Source organism: Balaenoptera borealis (assembly GCF_965194805.1).
Source record: "Balaenoptera borealis genome assembly, chromosome: 3".
Taxonomy (NCBI): Eukaryota; Metazoa; Chordata; class Mammalia; order Artiodactyla; family Balaenopteridae; genus Balaenoptera; species Balaenoptera borealis.
Window position 1 is genome coordinate 93,863,284 of NC_138866.1, and position 24,851 is coordinate 93,888,134.

General features: G+C 42.6%; 1 protein-coding gene across 2 annotated transcripts in view; it reads left to right on the top strand.

Moving 5' to 3' along the window:
• The first annotated feature begins 1,183 nt into the window (after window positions 1-1,183).
• Window positions 1,184-24,851, top strand: part of GLDN (gliomedin) — a 71,535-nt gene continuing 47,867 nt past the window's right edge. For both annotated transcript variants that reach the window (XM_082387924.1, XM_082387925.1), the window contains exon 1: window positions 1,184-1,678. In XM_082387924.1, the coding sequence (XP_082244050.1) occupies window positions 1,316-1,678 (363 nt within the window). In that variant the 5' untranslated portion in view covers window positions 1,184-1,315. The remainder of the gene's footprint in view (window positions 1,679-24,851) is intronic.

Genomic DNA, 24,851 nt, shown 5'->3' on the forward strand with positions numbered 1-24,851 from the left:
TCAATGTCCCAATTAAAACTCAGGAATCCAGACCTTGACACAGAACCTTGAAGCTCCAGCTGGCTCAGTGGAAGGGAGCCACCTCCTTCTCTGAGATAATGGGCTGTGGAAACCGCAATCTTGTCTTCTAGTTGTGGCTTCCCACACCACCAGGGCCTCCTGCAGGCCCTGGGGCCCCAGGGAGGCAGAGCCATTCTAGAGAAAGCTGAGAAAAATAGGGATGAAGAGGTCCTTGGAGGAGACTGAGAAGTGACTCTGCATGGGGGAGCGGAGGACAGTGGCCCTTGAGGCACAGCAAGCAAATGAGCTAACAGGAAATGGCTGGGGCTGTGAAGGGGTAGCCAGGAGGTACGAGGCAACTGACCCCTCAAGTAAGACAGGCTAAGTAAGGTAAGGTCCAGCAGGGACCCAGAGTCCCAACCCTTCAGCCAGAAAGCACCTCAGAATCAGTCCAGAGTGGTCTTGGGACATGCTCAAAGTCCCCCAGCTGGGTAGCAGCAGGATAGGGTTAGAAGCAGTTCTCCTGATTTATACCCTGGAATTTTTTTTCTCATCACCTTGCTACCTCCTAGATATGGATCTCATGGGAGAGTTCTTGGCCTGTCACATCCTGAAAAATCTCCCTTCACAGATGATTCCTGCTTGTCATGCAGGGCTGGGCTTTTCTGGTTCTGATGGGTGGCTCTTTTAACCCTCCAATGCCAGCTGTTTCCCTGTCTCTAGCCATTCCCTTCCTAGGAAAGATCGAGTGGGGTCTTCAGTGGCCACATGAGGCCTTATGACCCTGGGGAGGAATGATAGGCAGCCTGGGACCCAGCCCAGCAGCAGACCTCCCAGGGACAGTGGGCACATGCCTTGGCATCTGGGCATGCTGATCCTTTTCTCCAGAGAGGGCAGTGTGGGGGGAGGAGGGGGTGGAATCCAGCGACTTCTCAGGCCATAAGAATTCCTGCTCTCCCCCTCAGTCTGACCCTCGTTCTGCCCGTCTGGGCCACGGCAATGCCCACGCGCAGGGCAGCGGGGGAGAAGGAAGGAGAGACGGGTTTGCTGGTTTGCTTGGCCGGGCACCAGGAGCGTGAGCCCTGCCCCCCTCCGCGGACTGTCTCCACTCGCTCCTCTCCCCCTCTCCGCCTGCCTGTCCCTCCGGGCTACTCGGGCGCCACCATTACTGTCCCCAACCCGCCCCGCCAGCCGGGCCAAAGGGCGGCGTGACTCACGGCGCTGCCACCAGCCCACGGCTTGCCCACAGCGTATAAAGGCTGCGGGGTTGAAAGGCGGCAGAGCCTTGCCCGACCCGGCCCGAGGCGCGCAGAGCATGGCCGGAGGCGCGGAGCGAGGCCGCGGGGGCGCAGGCTGGGGGCTGCGCGGCGCCCTGGCCGCCGTGGCCCTGCTCTCGGCGCTCAATGCTGCGGGCACGGTGTTCGCGCTGTGCCAGTGGCGCGGGCTGAGCGCGGCGCTGCGGGCGCTGGAGGCGCAGCGTGGCCGGGAGCAGCGCGAGGACAGCGATCTGCGCGCCTTCCTGGCGGAGCTGAGTCACGCACCTCGCCGGGCGCCCGCGCCACCGCCAGACCCTGTGAGCGCCGCGCGCAACAAGCGCAGCCACGGCGGGGAGCCGGCGCAGCACATCCGCGCCGAGAGCCACGACATGCTGTTGATGATGACGTACTCCATGGTGCCGGTAGGCGGGGGCTCAGCTCCCCTTGACGCCCCCGCCGGGGTGGGCGGCGTACAGTGTGGGGAGAGAGCCCTAGACGCCCTCTCCTCCCCTAGCCAGATGGCAGGGTGCCGTGGGGAGAGGTCCTGGGTGTGAGCCCGCTGGGGAAGTCACCTTGGCAAGCACCTTAGCCCTCTGGGGTCAGTTTCTTCATCTGTTAAATGGGGGAGGGGGTGAAGGGGTAAGTCTTCCACCTCTGACGTCGTTCAGTCTGCAGATAAATGAGGGGAGTAGGCAGTGTTTTTAAGAGCCTACTTCCTAACTTTGGACATAAGTTTTCACCTTCTGGTGTGCCAGGAGCCACAGCAGCCCCGGGCTGTGCCTGTGCAATTCGTAGGTGCCCCCTGAGAGCACGGAGGTAGCATTTCTGAGAGAGCGCAGGCTGCTTCAATAAAGGGATTCTTTCCCTGGCATGATCTAGTGGTCTGGCGTTTCACCTGGCCTCGGCTCATCAGCACAAGACTGCCGACGTAATAGTCTCTGTTTAAGTGAAAACAATCAGCCCTAATTTTACCAACCCCCCCGGGAGCTTTCTACGGAGAAACTTACTCTTGTGTCTAAAGTGGTTACAAATAGTGGAAATCAACATAGAGCAATTTTCTTAAAACGCAACGTCAAAGCTGAGGTTCATCATATGGGCTCTAAGAAGTCTATGGAACTTCAGAAAATGTCAGTGTGTGCTCTCGCAGGCGCGTGCATCTAGGGCGAGTCCATAGCTTTTCGTTAGATTTTCAAAGGGGCTCCATTGCACTCCTCCCAAAAGGTTTAAGAAACACTGCTGTTAAAAAAGTCTTTAAAGCAAAGCCTCAAAAATCTTTTTTCCAGTGTTAACTTTCTTTGCTTTTGCTGATTTTAACTCAATAATTATCTAACAATTACATTTAGATCACATTGCAGTTCCCCATTCCATTTAATTATCCGTTACAACCGCTATGGTCTTATTTCACTTTAAAATTACAAAGATTTCAGTTCTGTCACCTCAAGTCAAGTGTGAGCCATATTTTGGAATCCTAGGTATTTGAAGATAAATCCACTTAAACCTGTTATAGAAGCTTTTAAATATCTTACATGAGCTGAAGTGCTTTTAAAACTACATGGAGGACCTCCCTGGTGGCCCAGTGGTTGGGAGTCCACCTGCCAATGCGAGGAGGGAGGGAGGAGGGAAGAGGAGGGGGGGAAGAGTTCGAGCCCTGGTCCGGGAGGATCCCACATGCGGCAGAGCGGCTGGGCCCCTGTGCCACAGCTGCTGAGCCTGCGCTCTGGAGCCCCCGTGTGAGCCACAACTACTGAGCCTGGGAGCCACAACTGCTGAGGCCCGCGCGCCTGGAGCCCATGCTCTGCGGTGGGAGGGGCCACCGCAATGAGGGGCCCAAGCACCGCAGCTAAGAGTGGCCCCGGCTCGCCGCGGCTGGAGAGGGCCCGCGGGCAGCAGCAGGGACCCAACGCAGCCAAAAATCAATCAATCAATCAAGGAGTATTTTATATGAAAAAGATAAAATAAGACTACATGGAAGTACTACACACTTCAAACACATCTTATGAGAAAGATCACATTTTCCATTCCTGGATTCAGTTTTTACCCACGTTATCATTTAGAAATCTGGGCCCAAGCAAAAATTTCAAAAAAAAAGAACTCTGTAAAACGAAGAAATCTCCTTAAGGGAATTCACTCTTTCTTGGCTCTCCACCACGCATTTTGAGGGGTTTTTGAAACCGTCTGAGAAGGATGCATCTGAACATCAACATTTTATATTTTTAATTCTGCTTTTAAGGTAGAGGCTTATGTATCCAAATTGCATCCTGTTCAGTCACTAACCCAAGAGAACGCAGAGACTCATTTCTGTGTCAATATGAAAGCTGATTTAACTACCACCACCTGCTCTGTTGCAAGTCAGCAGAAACATTACATTTGTCAGGCTGAGAAGCACTTGTAGATTATCCCCAACTCATCCCCCACTTGCAATGGGTGTGCTTTGACCTTTTGGAGTCACTGAGGGACTTTCTATGCAGGCCAGGAGAAAGCCACCATCATATTCCTCTTGGGAGTAGTTCTCAAACAGTAGGCTTAGGGATCACCTAGGAACATATTAAAAATGCAGATTTCAGGGCCCCACCCTCAGACTTGTAGAATTATAATCTCCAGAATCGGCTTCCTTAAGAAGTCCCCTGATCCCCATTCCCCCACCTTCCCAACCCCTTGATGAGTTTGATGCAGGTGGTCTAGGTGCCACACTTTGAGAAAAGCTCCTCTAGACCATGGCTTCTTTAACTTTAATGTGCTTGTGAATATTTTGGGGATCTTGTGAAAATACAGATTCCGATTGAGAAGGTCTAAGTTGGGGCCTGAGCTTCTGCATTTGTAGCAAGTTCCCGCTGACATCAGTGCTGCTGGTCTGAGAACAACACTTTGAATAACACCGTTCCATAGCAGTGGTTGCATGTTGAAATCGTATGGGGAGTTTAAACATGACTGATGCCTAGGCCCCACCTCCCAGAGATTCTGAATTAATTGTTAGGGGTGGGTGCCCACTCACCAACACAGAGGACCTTGGCGTGCCTTCCCGATGACGGTCAGCTGTGTTAAGCATCTCACTCTCATCAGTTCTCCCTTGAGGCCTCTACTTTGGGCAGAGGAACCAACTTAATTGGTGAAAAACCTTTTACATACTTTATTTTAGCAACAATTTCACCATTCACCTTTGCAGATTTTTCTCATTTTTACTCTCTGTTTTTCTCAGAACAGAGGATTATTCACATGAGGAAACAATTTTTAAGAACTTTCTCAGGGCACCTTGAGTAGAAAAGCTGCTAAGAGAACTATTTAGTGTACAGCATGGAGGTCAGTGTGCCCACTTCTTAAGGTTGAAGTCTACACTTTCCCTCACCCTTTTATATAGCACCAGTAGGTCTTGAATGAAGGTGAAATCAGAAGTCCCATGTCCTTAGAGATCTAGGAACAAAGAAGTAAGCTGTATGCAGACTAATTTCAGCATTTTAAAAAGTCTTCCAAAATGGCTCATTTATCCAAGATGAGCCTTCTTAAGCCAACTGACACTTCTAAGTTCTGTGCTTTTGGCTGAAAGTACATCAACTCAGCGTGGTCATTCTGGTTAGCACAGTCTGACCGGAAACTGATTGGCAGCTGTAAATGACTTTGTTAAAAGGGCAACATAACTAATTATTACTTAAGTACAGTTAGTTTGGTACAGCCAAACACATTAAATCTTTAAAAGTAAGTGGGTACTTTGGAGAAAAGTAAAAGGGGCCCTGGGTACCACTGAGCTTGACCAGTAATGGAACCCATCTGCCAGGAACTCCTGCAGGAGATGCTGCTTCTGTTTAGTCTCCACTCCCTCGCCACCCCTCTTCTCACTCTTCCTCTCATCAGCTGCTCTCTCTCACCCATTCTTCAGGTCTCACTCTTATTGATGTTCTGGTAGCTTTATCATCCTCCCTGAAATCTTGGGTCGAGCACCCAAGGAAGTTTTACTTCTCACAATGTGCACCTTAACAAGCTTTAAATGGATCAAAGATTTACATTTAAAAAATGAAACTCTAAAATTGCTAGAAGAAAATATGAGTAAATTCATTTTTATTTTTGGAATGGGGAATACCTTTCTTTCAAACTATAACTGAAAAGCCTGAAGCAAACAATAAATAAGTAAATTTAACCCCATTTAAAAAGCACACACAACAGCAAAACTGCATCACAAACAACAATAAAAACAAATGCATACACCATAAACAGAGGCAAAAGATAAATGACAAACTGGAAAGAAATATTTGCAGCTCATATCATAGGTACAGGGCTACTCTTCTGAATATATATAGCAGTTCTAGAAGTTGATGTAAAAGATAAGAATTTAATAGGGAAATCTGCAACAGAAATAGGAATCCAGTAGGAGTATGGAACAGATAGTTCTCAGGAAAAGAAATACAAATTTCTCTTAAAAACACAGGAAAAGAACTCTTGATTCAAAAATGCAAATTACAACTGCTCTGAAATATAATTTTTACCTGTCAGAATGACAACTGCAAAAGTTTTTCGACATATTTGGTTGGGGAAACTGAAGGGAAACAGACATGCTCTTGAATTGCTGTTTGGAGTGCAAAATGCTACAACCCATATGGAAGCCAATTTGGCAATACCTTTGGATTACAAACACATTTACCCTCTGACCCAGTAATCTTGCTTGTGGGAATTTATCCTGCACAACAGACTTTATCACCTCTGAAATGACGTATGCACATAGTTATTCATTGCAGAATATTTGTAAAAACAAAAGACTATTAACCTGTGTCCACTACAGGACTAGTTAAATAAACTGACCTATACATCCACTGGGATACGAGGTAGCTGTAAAACAAGAATAAGTAAATTCTCTATGTTCTGCTATGGGAACAATCCCCAGGATATATTTTAAGTGACAAAAGTGTAAGGAAGAAGGGGGAAAAAATAAATGAAATTAACAAAAGTATTAGGGAGGGTGGGGATGAGGTGGGAATGAGACTTTCACTGCATAGCTTTGTGCATCATTTTGACTTTTGAACCATGTGATTGTGTTACTCTTATCGTGAGTGAAAAGGCCATAAGCACGAGGTTACATGGCAGCTGCCCCTGGGCTGGGGGCCATAGGGCATGGTAGGGACTGCTCCAGCCCAAGGTTCATGTGCTGTGTCTATAAGGGGAGGCTTTTGCTGGTGGTTGCTGTATGAGAACGAGAGCCCAGTGTGCCTGATCTTTTGATTTTGTCAAGAAAAGTAAAAATTCTGACTTTTTTTTTTTTTTAATTTTATTTATTTATTTATTTTTGGTTGTGTTGGGTCTTCGTTTCTGTGCGAGGGCTTTCTCTAGTTGCGGCGAGCGGGGGCCACTCTTCATCGCGGTGCGCGGGCCTGTCACTATCGCGGCCTCTCTTGTTGCGGAGCACAGGCTCCAGACGCGCAGGCTCAGTAATTGTGGCTCACGGGCCTAGTTGCTCCGCAGCATGTGGGATCTTCCCAGACCAGGGCTCGAACCTGTGTCCCCTGCATTGGCAGACAGATTCTCAACCACTGCGCCACCAGGGAAGCCCAAATCTGACTTTTTATGTGAAATCTCTTGGCTTTGAAGTATTGACAAAAATTCCCTCAAAATGTTTTTGAATTGACTGGCAGTGTGTTGGCCAGACAACACTCACATTGTTAGGGGCCACGTTAAGACTTCCAAGCTTAGTTTGCAGCAGGCTCATCTCATAATCATGAGTAGTTTTGAACAAAAATGGCTTTATTTAGTTCCAGCACAACCTCCACCCCCACCACTGATTTCCCAGCCTGGTTCTGGAAGGATAGTGGTATCTATGCCATTGTTATCATTATTGGTGGTTAAATGGAGATGGTTTTTTGCATTCAGTTTGGTTTGGTTTGTTTCATTTTGTTTTGTTTCTGGCTGTCTCTAAACATTAACTCCACCTTCGGAGGATGGAGATTTCCTGTCACTATGGCTTTTCAAAAACATGTGTTCTGAAGGTCATTCTCAAGGAGGAGATTCCAGCTATGTTAAGCAGTAACACATTATAGCAAACAGAACTTTTCATGATGACTGCTATGAGGTACACTTATATGGATCTATACATTATCTTGTTTACAGGGGACAAAAATCACATTACCTGTAGTTACAGCTTCTGCTTGTATGGATGCTATATTTCCTTGAAGGAAAGGAAGGTAACCCCTGCCTTTCCCACTCCTTGAACTGGGTCACTTCCAGGGTGTAAAAGCTGAGGATTTAGACCAGGGGTTAACAAACTATGGCCTAAGGTCACATCAAGCCTGCTACTTGTTTTTGTGCAGCCCATGACTTAAGAATGATTTTTAAATTTATAAATGGATAGGAAAAAAAATCAAAAGAGGAATAATATTTTATGACACATGAACATTATATGAAATTCAAGTTTCAGTAACCATAAAGTTTTATTGGAATACATCCATGCCCACTTGTTTATGTATTGTCTGTGGCTGCTTGACACATGACAACCGGAGAACTGAGTAGTTGCACCAGAGACCATACGGCCCACGAAGCCTAATATATTTTCTGTCTTGTCCTTTGCAGAAAAGTTTGCTGACCTCTCATTTAGACAGTGGTCCATGGGAACGGAGGGGTGCTAGGGATGGTTCCTTTGGAGAGCTAATTTAGTAAAATCAGGGTTCTTCTAGCATAGGGTTAACCCTGGAGCTTAAGACCTCCCACAAGGAAACAGAGCCCAGGACAGAGCTGCCCTGAGACTGTGGTTTCACTCTAGAGGGAGGCTGTGGGGCTGAGCCAGCCCTCAAGCCTTTGCTCCCCCTAAGCTGACTTCCCAAGTCAAGAGCAGTCAATGTTAGGACAGCTTTTAGCCACCCATTTAACCCCATATCTAGGCCTTGTTTCACACCCCATCTATTCTCTTCAGTTGAAGGGGAGAAACATATACATATATAGGTCCTGTCACATGAAGTGGACCCTGATGAGAGCTCAGAGGCCTGATAGAGCAGAACAAAAAAAGACTAGGCAGCCAAAGTAATAACCCACATGGAGAGACTGGGAGGTGGGTTTCCGTGGCCTTCCTCATAGCAGCGTGTGCACGTGGGCATTTGGGATGTCACACCTGACACTGTGGGGTTAATTTGCATGTTAGAAGCCATTTCCAGGTATCAAGGGTAAGAGAGAATTTGAAGCTACATCTCTGCTAAGACTGTGTCTGGTATTGGTACTGTGAACACACCCATAAACTTCACTCACGTATCAGGTCATGATGGTATGTGAGGAAGACAGGAGAGAGTTGGCCCCTTAGCTACATCCTTCAGACACTTTCTTCATTGACACATATTTTGCACACATGCAAATAAAGCATTCAGTGTAGATGTACAGTTGTCATGATTCTCTAAGGACTTATGTGAGAAACAAATGGGTCAAGACTGAGCATCTGGACCCGTAGGGACAGGGAAGTTGTGTTGACCACATGAAAGGCATTAAACCATTTGGACCTGCTCTGAGGTCCTGAGTTGCGGAACAACTGCTCAAATCACGGGTCTTCCAATGCCAAATGGCTGTTCATCCTCCGTAAAGCCCGTGTCTCAGGATCCATCTTTGGCTGGTCCAAGCTCACCTCCACGTGGCTCTACTGCCACCTTCAGCCACTGTATTCCTGCCCTTAACTTGAGAGACCTGGGATTCCTTCTTCACAGTCAGGTTTGCAGCCAAATTCTCTCTCCCTGATGCTTCCCTGAGGTATGTTGTGGCAGTCGTCTGACCCACGAGTCAGACGGATTCTCATCCCGGGCCCACAGCTTGGTAGCTGGGCGACCTTGGGCAAGTCTTTTAATTTCCCCAATCCTCAGTTTCCTCCTCTGTAAGACTGAGATAATAGCATGCACCTCACAGGGCTGTTGGGAGGTTTAAGGGAAACAATGTAGGTAAAGGACAGTGCCTGCTATAGTCAGAGTTCCAGTAAGTGTTCATTGTTGCTGTTACTGAGATTAATCACTATGACTTTATCATGCAGCCCTCCTTGCCCAAAGCCCTCAGTATCTTGTTTCTGGGTTTACTCTTCATCTCCACTTTCTTCAGAATGCCAAGTTGTCTGATCATATGTGCTTTTATCAGCTGCTGCTTCGGGATCATATTTGGCCTTTTGAAGCCTAGGGTGGCATCACACCAACCTAAATCATCTTGTCATTGAAAACAAAACAGAATTAGCCTTGATATGGCAACAAGGCTTCTTCAACAGTTCAGGCTTTCCTGGGGCCTCACCCCTTCTTCATGGCCACTGATGACGAGGTTTGACACCCACTAGAAGAGAGTCACATTCACCCCATTTCTGACTGGCGTAGCTGTTGTTAACTCCTGATGATTCCTGTTGGTGGCAGTCCTGAAAAAAGTTTTGGGTGCTTTCATTTGGAAAATTGACAAAATGTGAGTGGAAGGTAGAGCAAAAAACTTCTAAGAAAGGAGAACAGTTTACTTCTTAGGGGTCTCATGTTCTCTAGGATATAGGTACCTATGTGAGAACTATCAAAATAGTCTTTATATCTGATAAAACATACTTATCTGGAAAAAAAGACATTTTTTAAAAAAATCTACATTATTCAAACTCTCCTTCCCTCCCTCCCCTCCCCACAAGAAAAAATCCTTGGCCAAATCTAGTTGACATTCAAGCTTCATTTACATGCATTTTATCTACAGACTAAAGGTCATGTTGTGTAAAACAAGATGATGATTTTAGGTTGTAATTCTTCTACAAAGGGAGCATTTTTCAGCCCATCAGTTGCTTTTTTTTTATGTAGCTCTTTGGATTTTAATAGCTCTATATTTTAAGTAGATATAATTTACTTCTAGTCTGACTAAAGTTGAGACACAATTTTCTTTACTGAAAGGTAGAGTTAAAATAACAATGCCAACTAAAGATCACTTAAAATGCAATTTGTTCTGAACGCAATAGGTAGAATAACCCCTTCATCTTGCCACTCAGAAAGTTTCTTGTGCTTATCAAAGTGCTGGGAACTTTGGAGATCCTACACGGGCTGTATGTAAAAACTGAGAAGGACTTGGAAATGTGTTGTGGATAACTGTACCCAAGCTAAAATGATGAGCTGGCAGCTGCAAAATAATTCCCCAGTTTTTCAGTAACTTAGTGTAATTGGGGTCTGGAATCCTTTCACTCAAAGGTAGAAAAGGCCCTCTCCCTTTAGGCAGCACTTGAGGACCTTGGAATCAATCCCTCTGAACAGGAAGACCTTTAGAGAAAAATCCTTTACAGTAAGCATCAGGGCAGTGACAAAGAGAGAAAATCAATCCTCACTAAAGTGATGAAGGCAGGTTTCATGGAGGAGACAGAACTTGAAATGGGCATTGAAGGGTTGGTGAGATTTGAGCAGGCAAGGAGGGAAAATCATTCCAAGTGCAGGTAATAACTTGAGCCAAGGTCTAGGGACAGGAATGAATGTGGTACAAGGCTTGGAAGAGCAAGAAGCTTTCCTGCACTGGGGAGTTTGGGCTGTGGGAGAGGAATTAAGATGACTACATGAGAGAGAGCCTTGAATTTCTACTTTTGAAAAGTTGAGAATGAATCTGATGGGTAATTGGGAGAATTTTTCATGGGGCAATCATGAAGAATGTGGTTTTATAAGACTGGTCTGGCTGTACAATGCAGGAAGGACTGCACAGGGGAGAGACAAGAGGCAGGAAGAAAGTTAGGACATTATTGCATTAGTCCAGGCAGGAAATGTTTCTGTCTGGCTAAGGTGATGGCATCAAAAATGGAGAAGATATAGACCCTAGAAATACCAAGAAATAAGAATGCATTGAACTTGGGAACTAATTGGATATAAGAAAGAGAAAGGAGCCACCTGGTCCAGATCCATCCAAAGATGGTGGCATCATGGGCAGAACTGAGGAACCTAAAGTGGGTTAGTTTAGAAGTGAGGATGCTAAATTTGTTTTGAGATGAAAAGAGAGGAAAAAAGAGGGAAGGAAAACTGAAGAGTGAAAGAACATTCAAGGAAAGGAGAACCCATTTCTTCCAAGAAGAATTCTGTCTTCTCCATGAGAGAGGTCTTTACAAGTCTAAAAAGTAAAAGGCAGACCCGAAAGCCTTTATAATGAGTGCTGGAATCATACTATGTGTTTACTCCTAGCTCCCCTCTTAGCTGTGTGACCTTTAACAGATCACTCAACCTCTCTGAATCTCAGTTTCCTCATTTTTAATAAGGTAATGACAGTAGTATCTACCTTAGGTGTTATCATAAGGATTCAATTCAGTAATCCATGTGAAGTCCTTAGCATGGTGCCTAGAACTCAATATATGTTACCTTGTTGTTACTGATATTTAGTATCTCTCAAATCCTTCCTTTTTGTGCTTCAGGGAATTTTGAAGCCTTGTAATTAAAACAATGGAGATTGAATCAATAGAACTTGCCAGAGAAAGGGCAGGTTCTAGAATAACTCCAAGGTCTGGTATCTCGGGTGCCATAAGGGAAACACACAGACTTCTAGAAAGAATGTTATTTCCCAGATAGTCATTTTTATGGTTCGTGGGTTCAATATATATATATATATATATATATATATATATATATATATATATATATATGCTGGGTATTGAATTTAGGGACGTTAATTATACTAAGGATAATTTGCAAATATTTTATTCATGTTCAAGGTGAACTCATGCATTTATCCTTTCATAGACCAAATCTTTCTGAACCCCATAGGAACAGCATGTTTGTCAAACCAACAGTTCCATCCAGCCAGTTTTCTGATGCTAACATCATCAACAATTATTTTGTGGGTGAGCATCTCAACCCAAGGACCTCCTCTAAATATTTTCTGGGCTAACCACTTGTAGCTATTCTCTGAGCGGAGGGAGGAGGGGGCTGAGCAGGGAGTAGGTTGACAAAACATCGTCACAAATGTTTTTGCTATATACAAAGAATGCCAAAGGGCAGAGTTTGAGATAATGGATTAATTCTTTGTCCATTCCCCCAACATTGGACAAGTTACTTAACTATGGTTTATGTATACTTTTCTGACTATAAGGTGACGATAAGAATGCTTAGATAAAAATCAAAAATTAACTGAAGATGCTTGTTGAAGGGAACAATGTGAGCACAAAATATTGTTATTAACAGTTAGTGAGAGATTATTCCAGCAGTACTCCTGCTTCAGAAAACTCCATTAGAGGCCTGGGGGAGACAAGTGATTCTTAGCTCACTTCAAAGCACTCATCTCTTCCACCCCTAACCTCTTCTGCACTTATTGTCTGTATCACACAACTAAAACTTTGTGTACAGTTTTGGTCTCTAATTTGTCATCTTTGGTCACCTTGTCTCTTTAAATATATCTCCACTCTTCGCTAGACCTCTAGTGAGGTATTTGATGAATACCTCTTCACTCATAAAATGCATCCACAACTCAGCAAGGGCAAATATAGACTAAGGTATCTGCCAGTTTCTGAACCTAGTTTCTTTTCATACTAAGAGTTTTGGAGGTGTGTGTTAGTTTCGGCATGTAGTTACTGAGCACCTACTATATCACAGGCACAACTGTGGGTGCACAAGAAACAGTATGAACAAACCATGCAAATCCCTGTCCTGTTGGGGTTTATGTTTGGTGGGGGAAGGGGGGAGGAGCAGACAAGAACCAAAGTAAATAAGTAAATTATCTACAATATTAGAAAGTGATGAGTGCTGTGAAGAACAATAAAACAGCGTTGAGGATTAGGGAGCAGGAAGGGGAAGATGCAATTGGAAGTCTTCTGGGTGGGGAAGGCCTCACTAAGAAGGTGACATTTGAGCAAAAACTTGAAGGAGGTGAGGGAGTGAGCCATGTGGAAATCTAGGGGAGGGCTGTTCAGGCAGAGGGAACAGCAAGTGCAAAGACCCTGAGATAGGAGAGTGTCCCCAGAGCACAAGGAACAGCAAGAAGACTGGGAGAGGATAACTGGGGGAAAGAAGGACAAGAGGACCAGTTCAAGTAGGGCCTTGCAGGCTGTTGTGAAGACATTGGCCTTTATGGGGAGTCTTTGGAGGATTTTAGGCAGAGGAGTGATATGATCTGACCTGCCTTTTCAAAGGATCACTATGATAGGACTAGACTCTCTGTGTGGGGAGGGTGGGCAGTGGTAGCAGGGAGGCCATTTATTTAGCTACTGCAGTGAAAAAAGACAGTGGCTGAGGCCAGGGTGGTAGCAGTAGAATGATAAGTGGGCAGTGTCTAGATATGTCTGATGTCCAGCTGATGGAATTTGCTGACAACTTGAATATGAGCGGGGGAAAAAGGAGTTCAGTGACTTCAGGGTTAGTGGCCAAGCAGCGGAAAGATAGAATTGCCATTAATGAGATAGAAGAATTGCAGATGGAACAATTTTGAGGGGAATATCAGGAGTTCAGTTTGGGGTATGTTGACATTGAGATTTCTGTTAGATGTTCAAGTGAAGATATTGAAGAGACAGCTGAATACCAGAGCCTGGGAGGGAAGGAATTCCAGTTGGAGGTATACCCAGGAAATAGTGGAGATGCTGAGCATGATAATACTCATGACCTGGACACAGGGAAGCTCTAACCAAGAGTTTATCTACTCCTTATTAAACCCAGATTATTTTACTTAAAACTCTTGTATAAACAACTAATTAAATTAATTAACTATATTGCAAGCTTTTTATACCCAGGGATTGTCTTACCTTTATAAACATGGGGCCCAACTTATCAAGTATTTGTTAATGAATAAATAGGTACTTCTAAGTCGTCAGAAATGTCTTGGAAAGAAGTTTAAAAGAAATCTTTCAGGGATTAGGTAATATGTAAGTCAGTATAACAGATGCTAAGCGCCTGTTCTGGGCAGTGTGGGTGCACACTGTGGTGATAGGAAAAACAAGAAAGGAGCCCTCAGGGAATTCATCGGCCAGTGGGAGGGGAAAATCCTCAAGCACATATGACAGAGCAAAGGATGGTAAGACCCTAAGAGAAGTAAGAATAAAATCCAGTGGGCAATCAGGAAGGGTTTCAAGAAGAAGGTGGCATTTGACCTGAAACTTGGGAGATGGGCAGGGCTTCAGAAAGGGAAAAAGGCCCTTGAACGGCAGGTGGTTCATTTTAGGTGGAGCATGATAGAGGGAGATGTAAAAAATGTCTGAAGTCCTGGCCTTCATTCTGGAAAATTATTTTGAGTATAGAATTGAGAATGTTTCCCTTTTAGTACTTGAAAGATGCCACCCCACTATCTTCTCACTTGCCTGTTTGCAGTGAGAAGCCTGCTGTTCTTGTCTTTGTTCCTCTCTGTGGGTTGTGTCTTTTCTTCCTCTGACTGCCCCTAAGATTTACCCTTTACTGAATGTTTTAAGCAGTTTTATTATTATATGCCTTAGTGTCATTTTCTTCATGTTTCTTTTGCTTGTGTTTTGCTGAGCTTATTGGAAATGTGGGTTTATAGTTCTCATTAAAATTGGGAAATTTTCTGCCATTATTTCTTCAGATATTTTTCTGCCCATCCTGCCAGCCAGGGACTCTAATTACACATGTATTGGGCTACTTTAAGTTTTTCCACAGCTCACTGATGACCTGTTTGCTTTTTAAGTCTTTTTTCTCCATGTGTTCCATTTTGTCTAGTTTCTATTGTTACATCTTCAAATTCATTAATCTTTCCTCTGCTCTTAGTCCCACTCAGTGTACTTTTCACCTCAGACATTCTAACTTTCATTTCTATAAGTTTGAATTGGGTGTTTTTTTATATTTTTAAAATTTCTATTTAACATGTTCGGTCTTGCCTCTAGCTTCTTGAATGTTCTGTTTCCTGCTGAGGAATGAAGAATTCATTCATTCACAGCTTACTATGTGGAAAGCTACTGGCTATGTGTTGAGGTTATAAAAATAAACAAGATATATACTTCCCCTCCCCGAAATGCTTACAATTAGTGGGGAACAAACAAGTAACCAGGCAATGACAAGAGTGCCCTGATGGGAGAAGTGAGGGATGCTGTGGGGGAGATAAGAACATCTCCAACCTGAGATGGGGGAGAAAGACTTTTGGGAAAGCGACATCAGAGCTACAGCTAGGATGATATACGAAGAGTGAGAATGACTAGGAGTTTTGCAACTTTTTTTCTGATTGTTAATGTTTCCATTATAGTAACTTGGAAAATACAGAAAGATATAAAAACTCTTAATTTTAAAAGTGTTTTGCATGTTAATAAGTTAACAAAGCATGGTGACTTATGGAGAAGTTACCCTGTGATCCTTTCTGGTTTTTTTTTTTTTTTTAATTGCTGAAGAATCATCAGGAGAAAAACAAAAAGACCCCCACCTCGTTAGTCAGGACTCTGTTCTCAAGGTCTGAGTTCACAGGGAGTTTTCTGGGAGAGGGAAAAAGAGAGAGAGAGACTGCAGGAACTGAAAGACGCTGGAATAAGCCCTTGTTTTTGATGGCACAGGGTAGAACTTCTCAAAGTGTGGGTGGGGGTCATCTTCATCAAAAAGACCTGGGAGCATCTGTTTAAAAATGCTGATGTCTGGGCTACATTCTGGATCTGCTGAGTCAGAATCAGTGAAGGTTGAGTCTGGAAATCTGTATGTAGATTACACTCTAGGTGATTCTAATACATCCTAAATTGAAGAATCATTGGCCAGATTGGGTGGGAGAAGATATTAGAGGCTTGGTAGTTTGATGTTTAAAAGAGGAGGGCCCAGGAGAGGGTTCAAGATGGCAGCATAGGAAGATCCTGAACTCACCTCCACCCACAGACACAACAAATCTACAACTACATATGGAATAATTCCCTCTGAAAAGGACATGAAGACTGGATGAACAGAGTCTCCAGAACAAAAGGTAAAAGGACAACATGAAGGTGAACAAGAGAAAGAGAAATATGCTCATGCCAAGGAAAAAAACACACCCTAGCCATGGAAATCCACAATCGGGAAGGATCACAAAGGCAGAGTTTTTTTCTGAGGAGCAAGGGATTTGAGCTCCACATGAGGCAACCCAGCCCTTAGATCATGCACGGGAGAGATGAGCACCCAAAACACTTGGCTTTGAAAACCAACAGGAAATATGTCCAGGAAAATTATGGAACTCTAGGGAACAGAAAACCACTGCTTAAAACGCTCATGCACAGACTCACTCAACCTGAAAATCAGTGCAAAAACACCAGATTGAAAGTGCCTGGACCATAGGTGAGGGGGACCCACTTACTCATCTTGAAGTATCTACCAAAGAGGCAGGAACCAGTTAGGACACTACCCTGGGACTGAGACACTGATGAGAGCCATTTTTGTGATCTCAGGCCGCCTTGCTAATACTGGCACTGGAGGGCGCCATTTTGGAAATCTCTATATAACCTGTTAGCCTCAACGGGCATGCCCCACCAAGAGCCCTGCCTACCCCTGTGCCTTGGCCAGGCCTTACAGCCAGCTGTGCAATAACTCATCCACCAGTGCCTGGAAGCCACCGTGGCAGGCCACACAGCCATTTCAAGGGCTAGCCCCACCCACCAGCATACAACAGCCACCACAACCAGGCTGCACAACCATTCATGGGGCCAGCTCCACCCACCAGTGTACCGCAGGAGTAGCTACAACCTGGACATAACAGGAGGGTACATGCAGCCCACATAGGGGACACCCCTGATTACTGGCACTGGTGGCCAGGTGGGATTGCACTTCTGAGCCTCACAGGACATCTACATAAGGCCACTTCTTCAAGACTAGGAAAGGTAGCTGATTTACCTAATACATAGAAACAAACACAGAAAATTAGGCAAAATGAGGAGACAGAGGAATATGTTCCAATTAAAAGAACAAGGCAAAACCTCAAAATAGGAACTAAGTGAAATGGAGATAAGCAATATACCTGATAAAGTGTTCATAATAATGATCATAAAGATGCTGACTGAACTCAGGAGAAGAATGGACAAACGCAGTGAGAATTTCACAAAAAGATAGAATATATAAGAAAATACCAAACAGAAGTTGTAAATGAATTGAAAAAAATCCACTAGAGGGGTTCAACAGCAGATTGGATGAGGTAGAAGAAGAAATCAGTGAACTGGAAGACAAAGCAATGGAACTCACCCAAACAGAGCAGCAAAATGAAAAAAAAATAATTTAAAAAAATGAAGAATACCCTAAGGGAACTTTGGGACAACATCAAGTGGGATGACATTTGCATTATAGGGGTTCCAAAAGGAGAAGAGAGAGAGAGAAAAGGCCAGAATAATTATTTGAAGAAATTGTGGCTGAAAACTTTCCTAATCTGGGGAAGGAAACAGACATTCAAGACCAGGGAGCCTAGAGTTCCAAATAAGATGAACCCAAAGATACACTAAGATACATTATGATTAAAATGGTAAAAGTTAAGGATAAAGAGAGAATCTTAAGATCAGCAAGGGAAAAACAACTTGTTACATACAAGAAAAACCCCATATGACTATCAGCAAATTTTTCAGCAGAAACCTTATGGGCCAGAAGGGAGTGGCATAACATATTCAAAGTGTTGAAAGGAAAAAGCTTCCAATCAAGAATTCTCTACCAAGCAAGGCGATCATTCAGAATTGAAGGAAAAATTGAGTTTCCCAGTTAAGCAAAAGCTAAAGACATTCACCACCACTAAACTGGCTCTAATAAGAAATATTAAAGGGACTTCTTTAAGTTGAAAAAAATGGCACTAATTAATTATATGAAAACGTATGAAAGTAAAAGATTTCACTGGAAAAAGTAAATATTATATAAAGCTGGTGGATAATCACCTATAAAGCAACCAGGAATGTTAAAAAAACAAAAGTAGTAAAATTAACTACAATTAAAATAATTAGTTAAGGGCTACATAAAATTAAAAGATTTAAAATGTCTCATCACAAGTATGAAATGTGGAGGGGTGTAAAAGTATAAAGTTTTGGAATGTGTTCACATTTAAGTTGCTACCAACTTGAAACAGACTGCTATTTACATAGGATGTTATATGTGAACCTCATGGTAACCACAGGGAAAAAACTTATAGTAAATACCCAAAAGAAAATGAGAAATGAATTGAAACATACCGCTAAAGAAAACCACCAAAACACAAAGATAGAAAGAGAAGAAGAAAGGAACAAATAGGAACCACAAAAACAGCCAGAAAACAATTAACAAAATGGCAATAAGTACATACCTATCAATAATTACTTTAAATGTAGATGGAATAAAATTTCCAATCAAAAGACAAAGTAGCTGAATGGATTGAAACAAACAAACAAACAAACAAGACTCATCTATATACTGCCTACAAGAGACTCACTTCAGAAGTAAGTACACACACACACTACTATATTTAAAAAGGATAACCAGGGGCTTCCCTGGTGGCGCAGTGGTTGAGAGTCTGCCTGCCAGTGCAGGGGACACGGGTTCGAGCCCTGGTCTGGGAGGATCCCACATGCCGCGGAGCAACTAGGCCCATGAGCCACAACTACTGAGCCTGCGCATCTGGAGCCTGTGCTCCGCAGCAGGAGAGGCCGCGACGGTGAGAGGCCTGCGCACCGCGATGAAGAGTGGCCCCCACTTGCCACAACTGGAGAAAGCCCTCGCACAGGAAAAAAAAATGAAGACCCAACACAGCCAAAAATAAATTAATTAATTAATTAAAAAAAAAAAAAGGATAACCAACAAGGACCTACTGTATAGCACAGGGAACTCTGCTCAATATTATGTGGCAGCCTGGATGGGAGGGGAGTCTGGGGGAGAATGGATACGTGTATATGTATGGCTGAGTTGCTTTGCTGTGCATCTGAAACTATCACAACATTGTTAATTGGCTACACTCCAGTATAAAATAAAAAGTTAAAAAAAAGTACAACAAAAAAATAATAAGAGGTAAGGTTTTTGCAAAAAAAAAAAAAGAAGAAGTAAGTACACACACAGACTAAAGGTGAAGAACAGAAAAAATATTCTGTGTAAATGGAAAAGAAAAGAAAGCTGGAGTAGATATACTCACATCAGACAAAACAGGCTTTAAACAAAGACTGTAATAAAAGACAAAGAAGGGCATTAGATAATGATAAAGGGGTCAATCCAGTAAGAAGATGTAACATTTATAAATGTATATGCACCCAACAGAGGAGCACCAAGATATATAAAGCAAATAGTAATGGACTTAAAGGGAGAAATTAAAAGCAATATAATAATAGTAGGGAACTGTAACACCCCATTTACATCAATGGATAAACCATACAGACAGAAAATCAATAAGGAAACAGCAGACTTAAATGACACATTAGACCAGATGTATTTTATTTTATTTTTTTTAACATCTTTATTGGAGTATAATTGCTTCACAATGTTGTGCTAGTTTATGCTGTACAACAAAGTGAATCAGCCACATGCACACATACATCCCCATATCTCCTCCCTCTGCGTCTCCCTCCCACCCTCCCTATCCCACCCCGCTAGGTGGTCACAGAGCACCGAGCTGATCTCCCTGTGCCATGAAGCTGCCTCCCACCAGCTATCCACTTCACATTTTAGACTAGATGTATTTTAATACAATAGATGCAGAAAAAGCATTTGTCAAAATTCAACATCCATTAATGATGAAAACTCTCAACAACGTGGGTATAGAAGGAACATACCTCGGCATAATAAAGGCCATATATGACAGACCCACAACTAACATCACACTCAACAACAAAAAGCTGAAAACTTTTCCTCTAAGATCAGAAACAAGACAAGGATGCCCACTCTAACCACTGTTGCTCAACATAGTATTGGAAGTTCTAGCCACAGCAATTTGGCAAGAAAAATTAATAAAAAGTATACAAATAGGAAAGGAAGAAGTAAAAGCTGTCACTATTTTCAGATGACATGATAATATACATAGAAAACCCTAGACTCTATCAAAAAATTGTTGGAACTAATAAATGAATTCAGAACAGTAGCAGGATACAAAATCAATATATAAAAATCTGTGGCGGGAATTCCCTGGCAGTCCAGTGGTTAGGATTCTGCGCTTCCACTGCAGGAGGCCCAGGTTTGGTCCCTGGTTAGGGAACTAAGATCCCTCAGAGCTGCTTGGTGTGGACAAAAAAAAAAAAAAAAAATCTGTGACATATCTATACACTAAGAACAAACTATCAGAAAGAGAAATTAAGAAAACAAACCCATTAGCAATGCAAACCCAAATCAAAAAGAATAAAATACCTAGGAATAAAATTAACTAAGGAGGGGCTTCCCTGGTGGTGCAGTGGTTTAGGATCTGCCTGCCAATGCAGGGGACATGGGTTCGAGCCCTGGTCCGGGAAGATCCTACATGCCATGGAGCAACTAAGCCCATGTGCCACAACTACTGAGCCTGCGCTCTAGAGCCCATGAGCCACAACTACTGAAGCCTGTGCACTTAGAGCCCGTGCTCCTCAACAAGAGAAGCCACCGCAATGAGAAGCCCGTGCACCACAACAAAGAGTAGCCCCCGCTTGCCACAACTAGAGAAAGCCTGCACGCAGCAACAAAGACCCAATGCAGCCAAAAATAAATATAAATAAATAAATTTATAAAAAAAAGTTAACCAAGGAGGTAAAAGACCTATATGTTGAAAACTACAAGACATTAATGAAAGAAACTGAAGGAGACATAAATAAGTGGAAAGATATTCTGTGCTCATGGATTGCAATAATTAATATTGTTAAAGTGTCCAAACTACCCAAAGCAATCTACAGATTCAACACAATCACTATCAAAATGTCAATGACAAATTTCACAGAACTTAAACAAATAATTCTAAAATTTGTACAGAACTACAAAAGACCCTGAATAGCCAAAATAATCTTGATAAAGAAGAACAAAGCTGGGGAAGTATCACATTCCCTGATTTCAAACTATACTATACTATACTATACTATACTATACTATACTATACTATACTATATTATACTATACTATACTATACTATACTGATACTGACACAAAAACAGACACATAGATCAGTGGAACAGAATTAAGAACTAAGAAATTAACCTACACATATATGGACAATTAATATATGACAAAGGAGCAGCAGAGAACATACAATGGAGAAAGACAGTCTCTTCAGTAAATATTGTTGTGAAAACTGGACAGCCATATGCCAAGAAAAAAAAAAGAAAAGAAAGGAAGAAAGAAACTAGACCACTGTCTTACACCATACACAAAAATTAACTCAAAATAGATTAAAGACTTGAAAGAAAGACCTGAAACCATAACGATTACTAGAAGAAAACATAGGCAGTAACCTGATTGACATCAGTCTTAGCTATGTTTTTGTGGATCTTACTCCAAAGGCAAGGGAAACAAAAGCAAAAATAAACAAATGGGACCAAATCAAAGTAAAAAGCTTCTGCAGAGCAAAGGAAACCATCAACAAAACGAAGAACAATCTACTGAATGGTAGAAGTTATTTGCAAATCATATATCCGATAAGGGGTTATTATCCAAAATATATTTAAAAACTCCTACATCAACAACAACAAAAAACCTGATTCAAGAAATGGACAGAGGATCTGAATAGACATTTTTCCAAAGAAGATATAGAGATGGCCAACAGGCACATGAAAAAAATGTTCAACATCACTAGTTATCAGGGAAATACAAATCAAAACCACAATGAGATATCACCTCACACTTGTTAGAATGGCTATTATTGAAAATACAGGGAATAACAAATATTGGGGAGAATGTGGAGAAAAGGGAACCCTTATGCACTATTGGTGGTACTGTAAATTGGTGCAGCCACTGTGGAAATTAGTAGGGAAATTCCTCAAAAAATTAAAAATATAACTACCATGTGACCCAGCTATTCCACTTCTGGGTATTTACCCGAAGAACACAAAAACACTAATTTGAAAAGATATATGCACCCCTTTGTTCATTGCAGCATTATTTACAATAGCCAAGATATGGAAACAACCTAAGTGCCCATCGATGAATGAATGGATAAAGAAGATGGAATGGAATACTATTCAGCCATAAAAAATAATGAAGTCTTGCCATTTGTGAGAACATAGATGGACCTTGAGAGTATTATGCTAATTGAAATTAGATGGAGAAAGCCAAATACCATATGATTTCACTCAAGTGTGAAATCTTAAACAAAAAACCCAAGAAACAAAATAAAACAAACTAATAGATACAGAGAAGAGATTAGTGATTACCAGAGGGGAAGGAGGTTGGAGGGTTGGGTGAAAGTAGTCAACTGTATGTTGATGGATGGTAGCTAGACTTAGGGTAGTCTACTCTACTGTATACAGATGTTGAACTATAATACTGTACACCTGAAACACAATTTTTTAAAAGGAAGAATTGAGTTGAATTGTAGGACACTAAGTAAATAAATAAATAAATAAATAAGTGGGACCCAACCCTGGGACAGGTTGAATCCCTAACATCAGGGAGGGGGCTGCAGGTGTTTGATTACAGTGAGGATGAATTTTTTTTTCATATGTTTATTGGTGATTTGAAATCATTGTGTGAGTTTTTTCATGTTTTAACTCATTTTTTAATTTGTTTTAAAAAGTTTTTCCTTACTAATTTACAAATACCTTTTATATAGAAAAACTATTTGCTTTTTGTGTATTACACATGTTGCAATATTTTTCCCTTAGTAATGATTATAACATTTATTGAGAACCTAAAACTTGCCAGGCACTATGCTAAGAGCTTTAGGTATGTGTGTCAAAAAAGTCCTTATCCTAGTAACAACCTTATGAGGTAGTTGCTATTCTTATCATTATTATGATTATTCCCATTTTACAGACAGGTCACTGAGGCTTAGAGAGCATCCTGTTCAATGACACAGAGCCAGTGAGTGAAGGAATTGGCACTCAGATCAGACTTAGCTGTATCTGACTCCCAAAACTCATGTTCTTTACACCACACCGTTCAGCCCTGGGTGTTATCTTTTAATTCTGTTTGCTGGGGTTTTTTTTGGTGGGGAGTATTTAAAATTTTCCATTTTCATGTAGTCAGATCTATAAAGTCCTTCGTTTACAGGTTCTTCTTTTGCTTTTGTGCTTAAAATATTCTTTCCTACCTCAAGGTCTCAAGATCAAATAGTTACCTATATTTTCTCATAGTTACATATAATTTCACTTGAAAGCTATTCCATTACATTTGCATGTGTTTAAAATACAGAGATAGAAAGAGCTTTTCCCCTTTAAGAAACAACTGGCCAGAATAAATTGTAAAATTGCTGGGCTTGAAAATAGGCAATTCAATACAAAACAACTTCTTAAAGTTGGATTTGAACTTAGTAACTTGATTTTTAGCTGCTACTTTTTCTTTTTTTTATGACCGGGGGAGAACTGTGTCAGGATGAGATGCAGTATAAGTAGATAAAACATCATGTTGTCTCCATGTTTGAGTCTATCTCCGACCTGGAGGAAGAAAGGTGTGAGCACAGGAGATAGTGGGAGAAGGCGTTCTGAGCCTCCTCTGAGAGTGGCCCATCACTCCTGGTTCTGGAGCCGGGTCAGCATGTTAGCGTGAGGAGTCCAGGCTGTCAGCAGCTCCCAACTAAGCAGGTGACAGGAGGAAATGCAAAAGGACAGGCCATTCCTGAGAGGCAGCTGCTTGAACTGCAGACAGGACAAGGCTGAGAACTGGGGCTTGCTGGCACCTGAGGGGCTCCTGGTGGGAGAAGGGAATGGTTTAGGAAGAGAGTCATAATACCAATCGAGGCTTATATTTAGTGGGTTAGGGCACTTATCAATTTATATCTGGCTATTTCTATAAATCCTACTCTGTTTTACATTTAGAAACTAGTAATCAGGCTTTGATTAAAATAGTATGAATTGACGATTTTTTAAAAAGCAGGATCAGCTGATTTACATTCAAATCATGAGACAATCATGTTTATGTAACACTAGTACGAACACCAAAAAGTTGTTTTTATAAGGACTCCTTCGTTTACTCCTCACAGCCACTCCCTGGGGTAAGTATTGCCATGAGTCCTGTTTTGTCAAGGGGCTGGGGAGCTAGTAGGGGATCCTGCTCAGTCAACAAGAAACAAGTCACTCATCTCCCCCATCAGGTCAGACCTAAAGAAGGCCTCCAAGCACACCTGGGGAAGGAATTGCTCCTTCAGGGACTTCTGTCATGCATTTTTAGGTGTCCCCAGGGTTCATAAATGTCACAGGGCTGTTCCCCACCCCGCCCCCCGGTCCTGATCCCAGCTGAAAGTAATTTTGCCGGAGACATTGGGTGAGGGCGTTTGCTGGAACTGCCCCTTCCAACTGGGATTGCTGAGGAGGCCTGGGCCCAGCCTGAGCTGCTTCAACTTCTGTGACTCCCCAGCCTTTGTGTGCAAGAAGGCTGGCCAAGGCTGTGGGTGGACTCTAAACCAATACATGTTAACTATTTGTTCAGCATTTTATTAGAGAATCCAGGCAATTACTGAGGCAGGGTGAGAAAGAGGGCGATGGGAGGCCGCACCGTCACTAGCAATTCAGTTCAGCCCTTGTAAGCTACTCAGGAAAATAAATGCCTTAGGGACAAGTAGTCTGAGACCCCTGCCCCTTCGAGGGCAGGCTGGTCTTCACCTCCATTCTGATCTACTTAGCAAAACAGGAAGAGCTGGGGAATACCATGTTTTCCCTATGGCATTGCATTTTCATTGATGTTTGAGACTCCT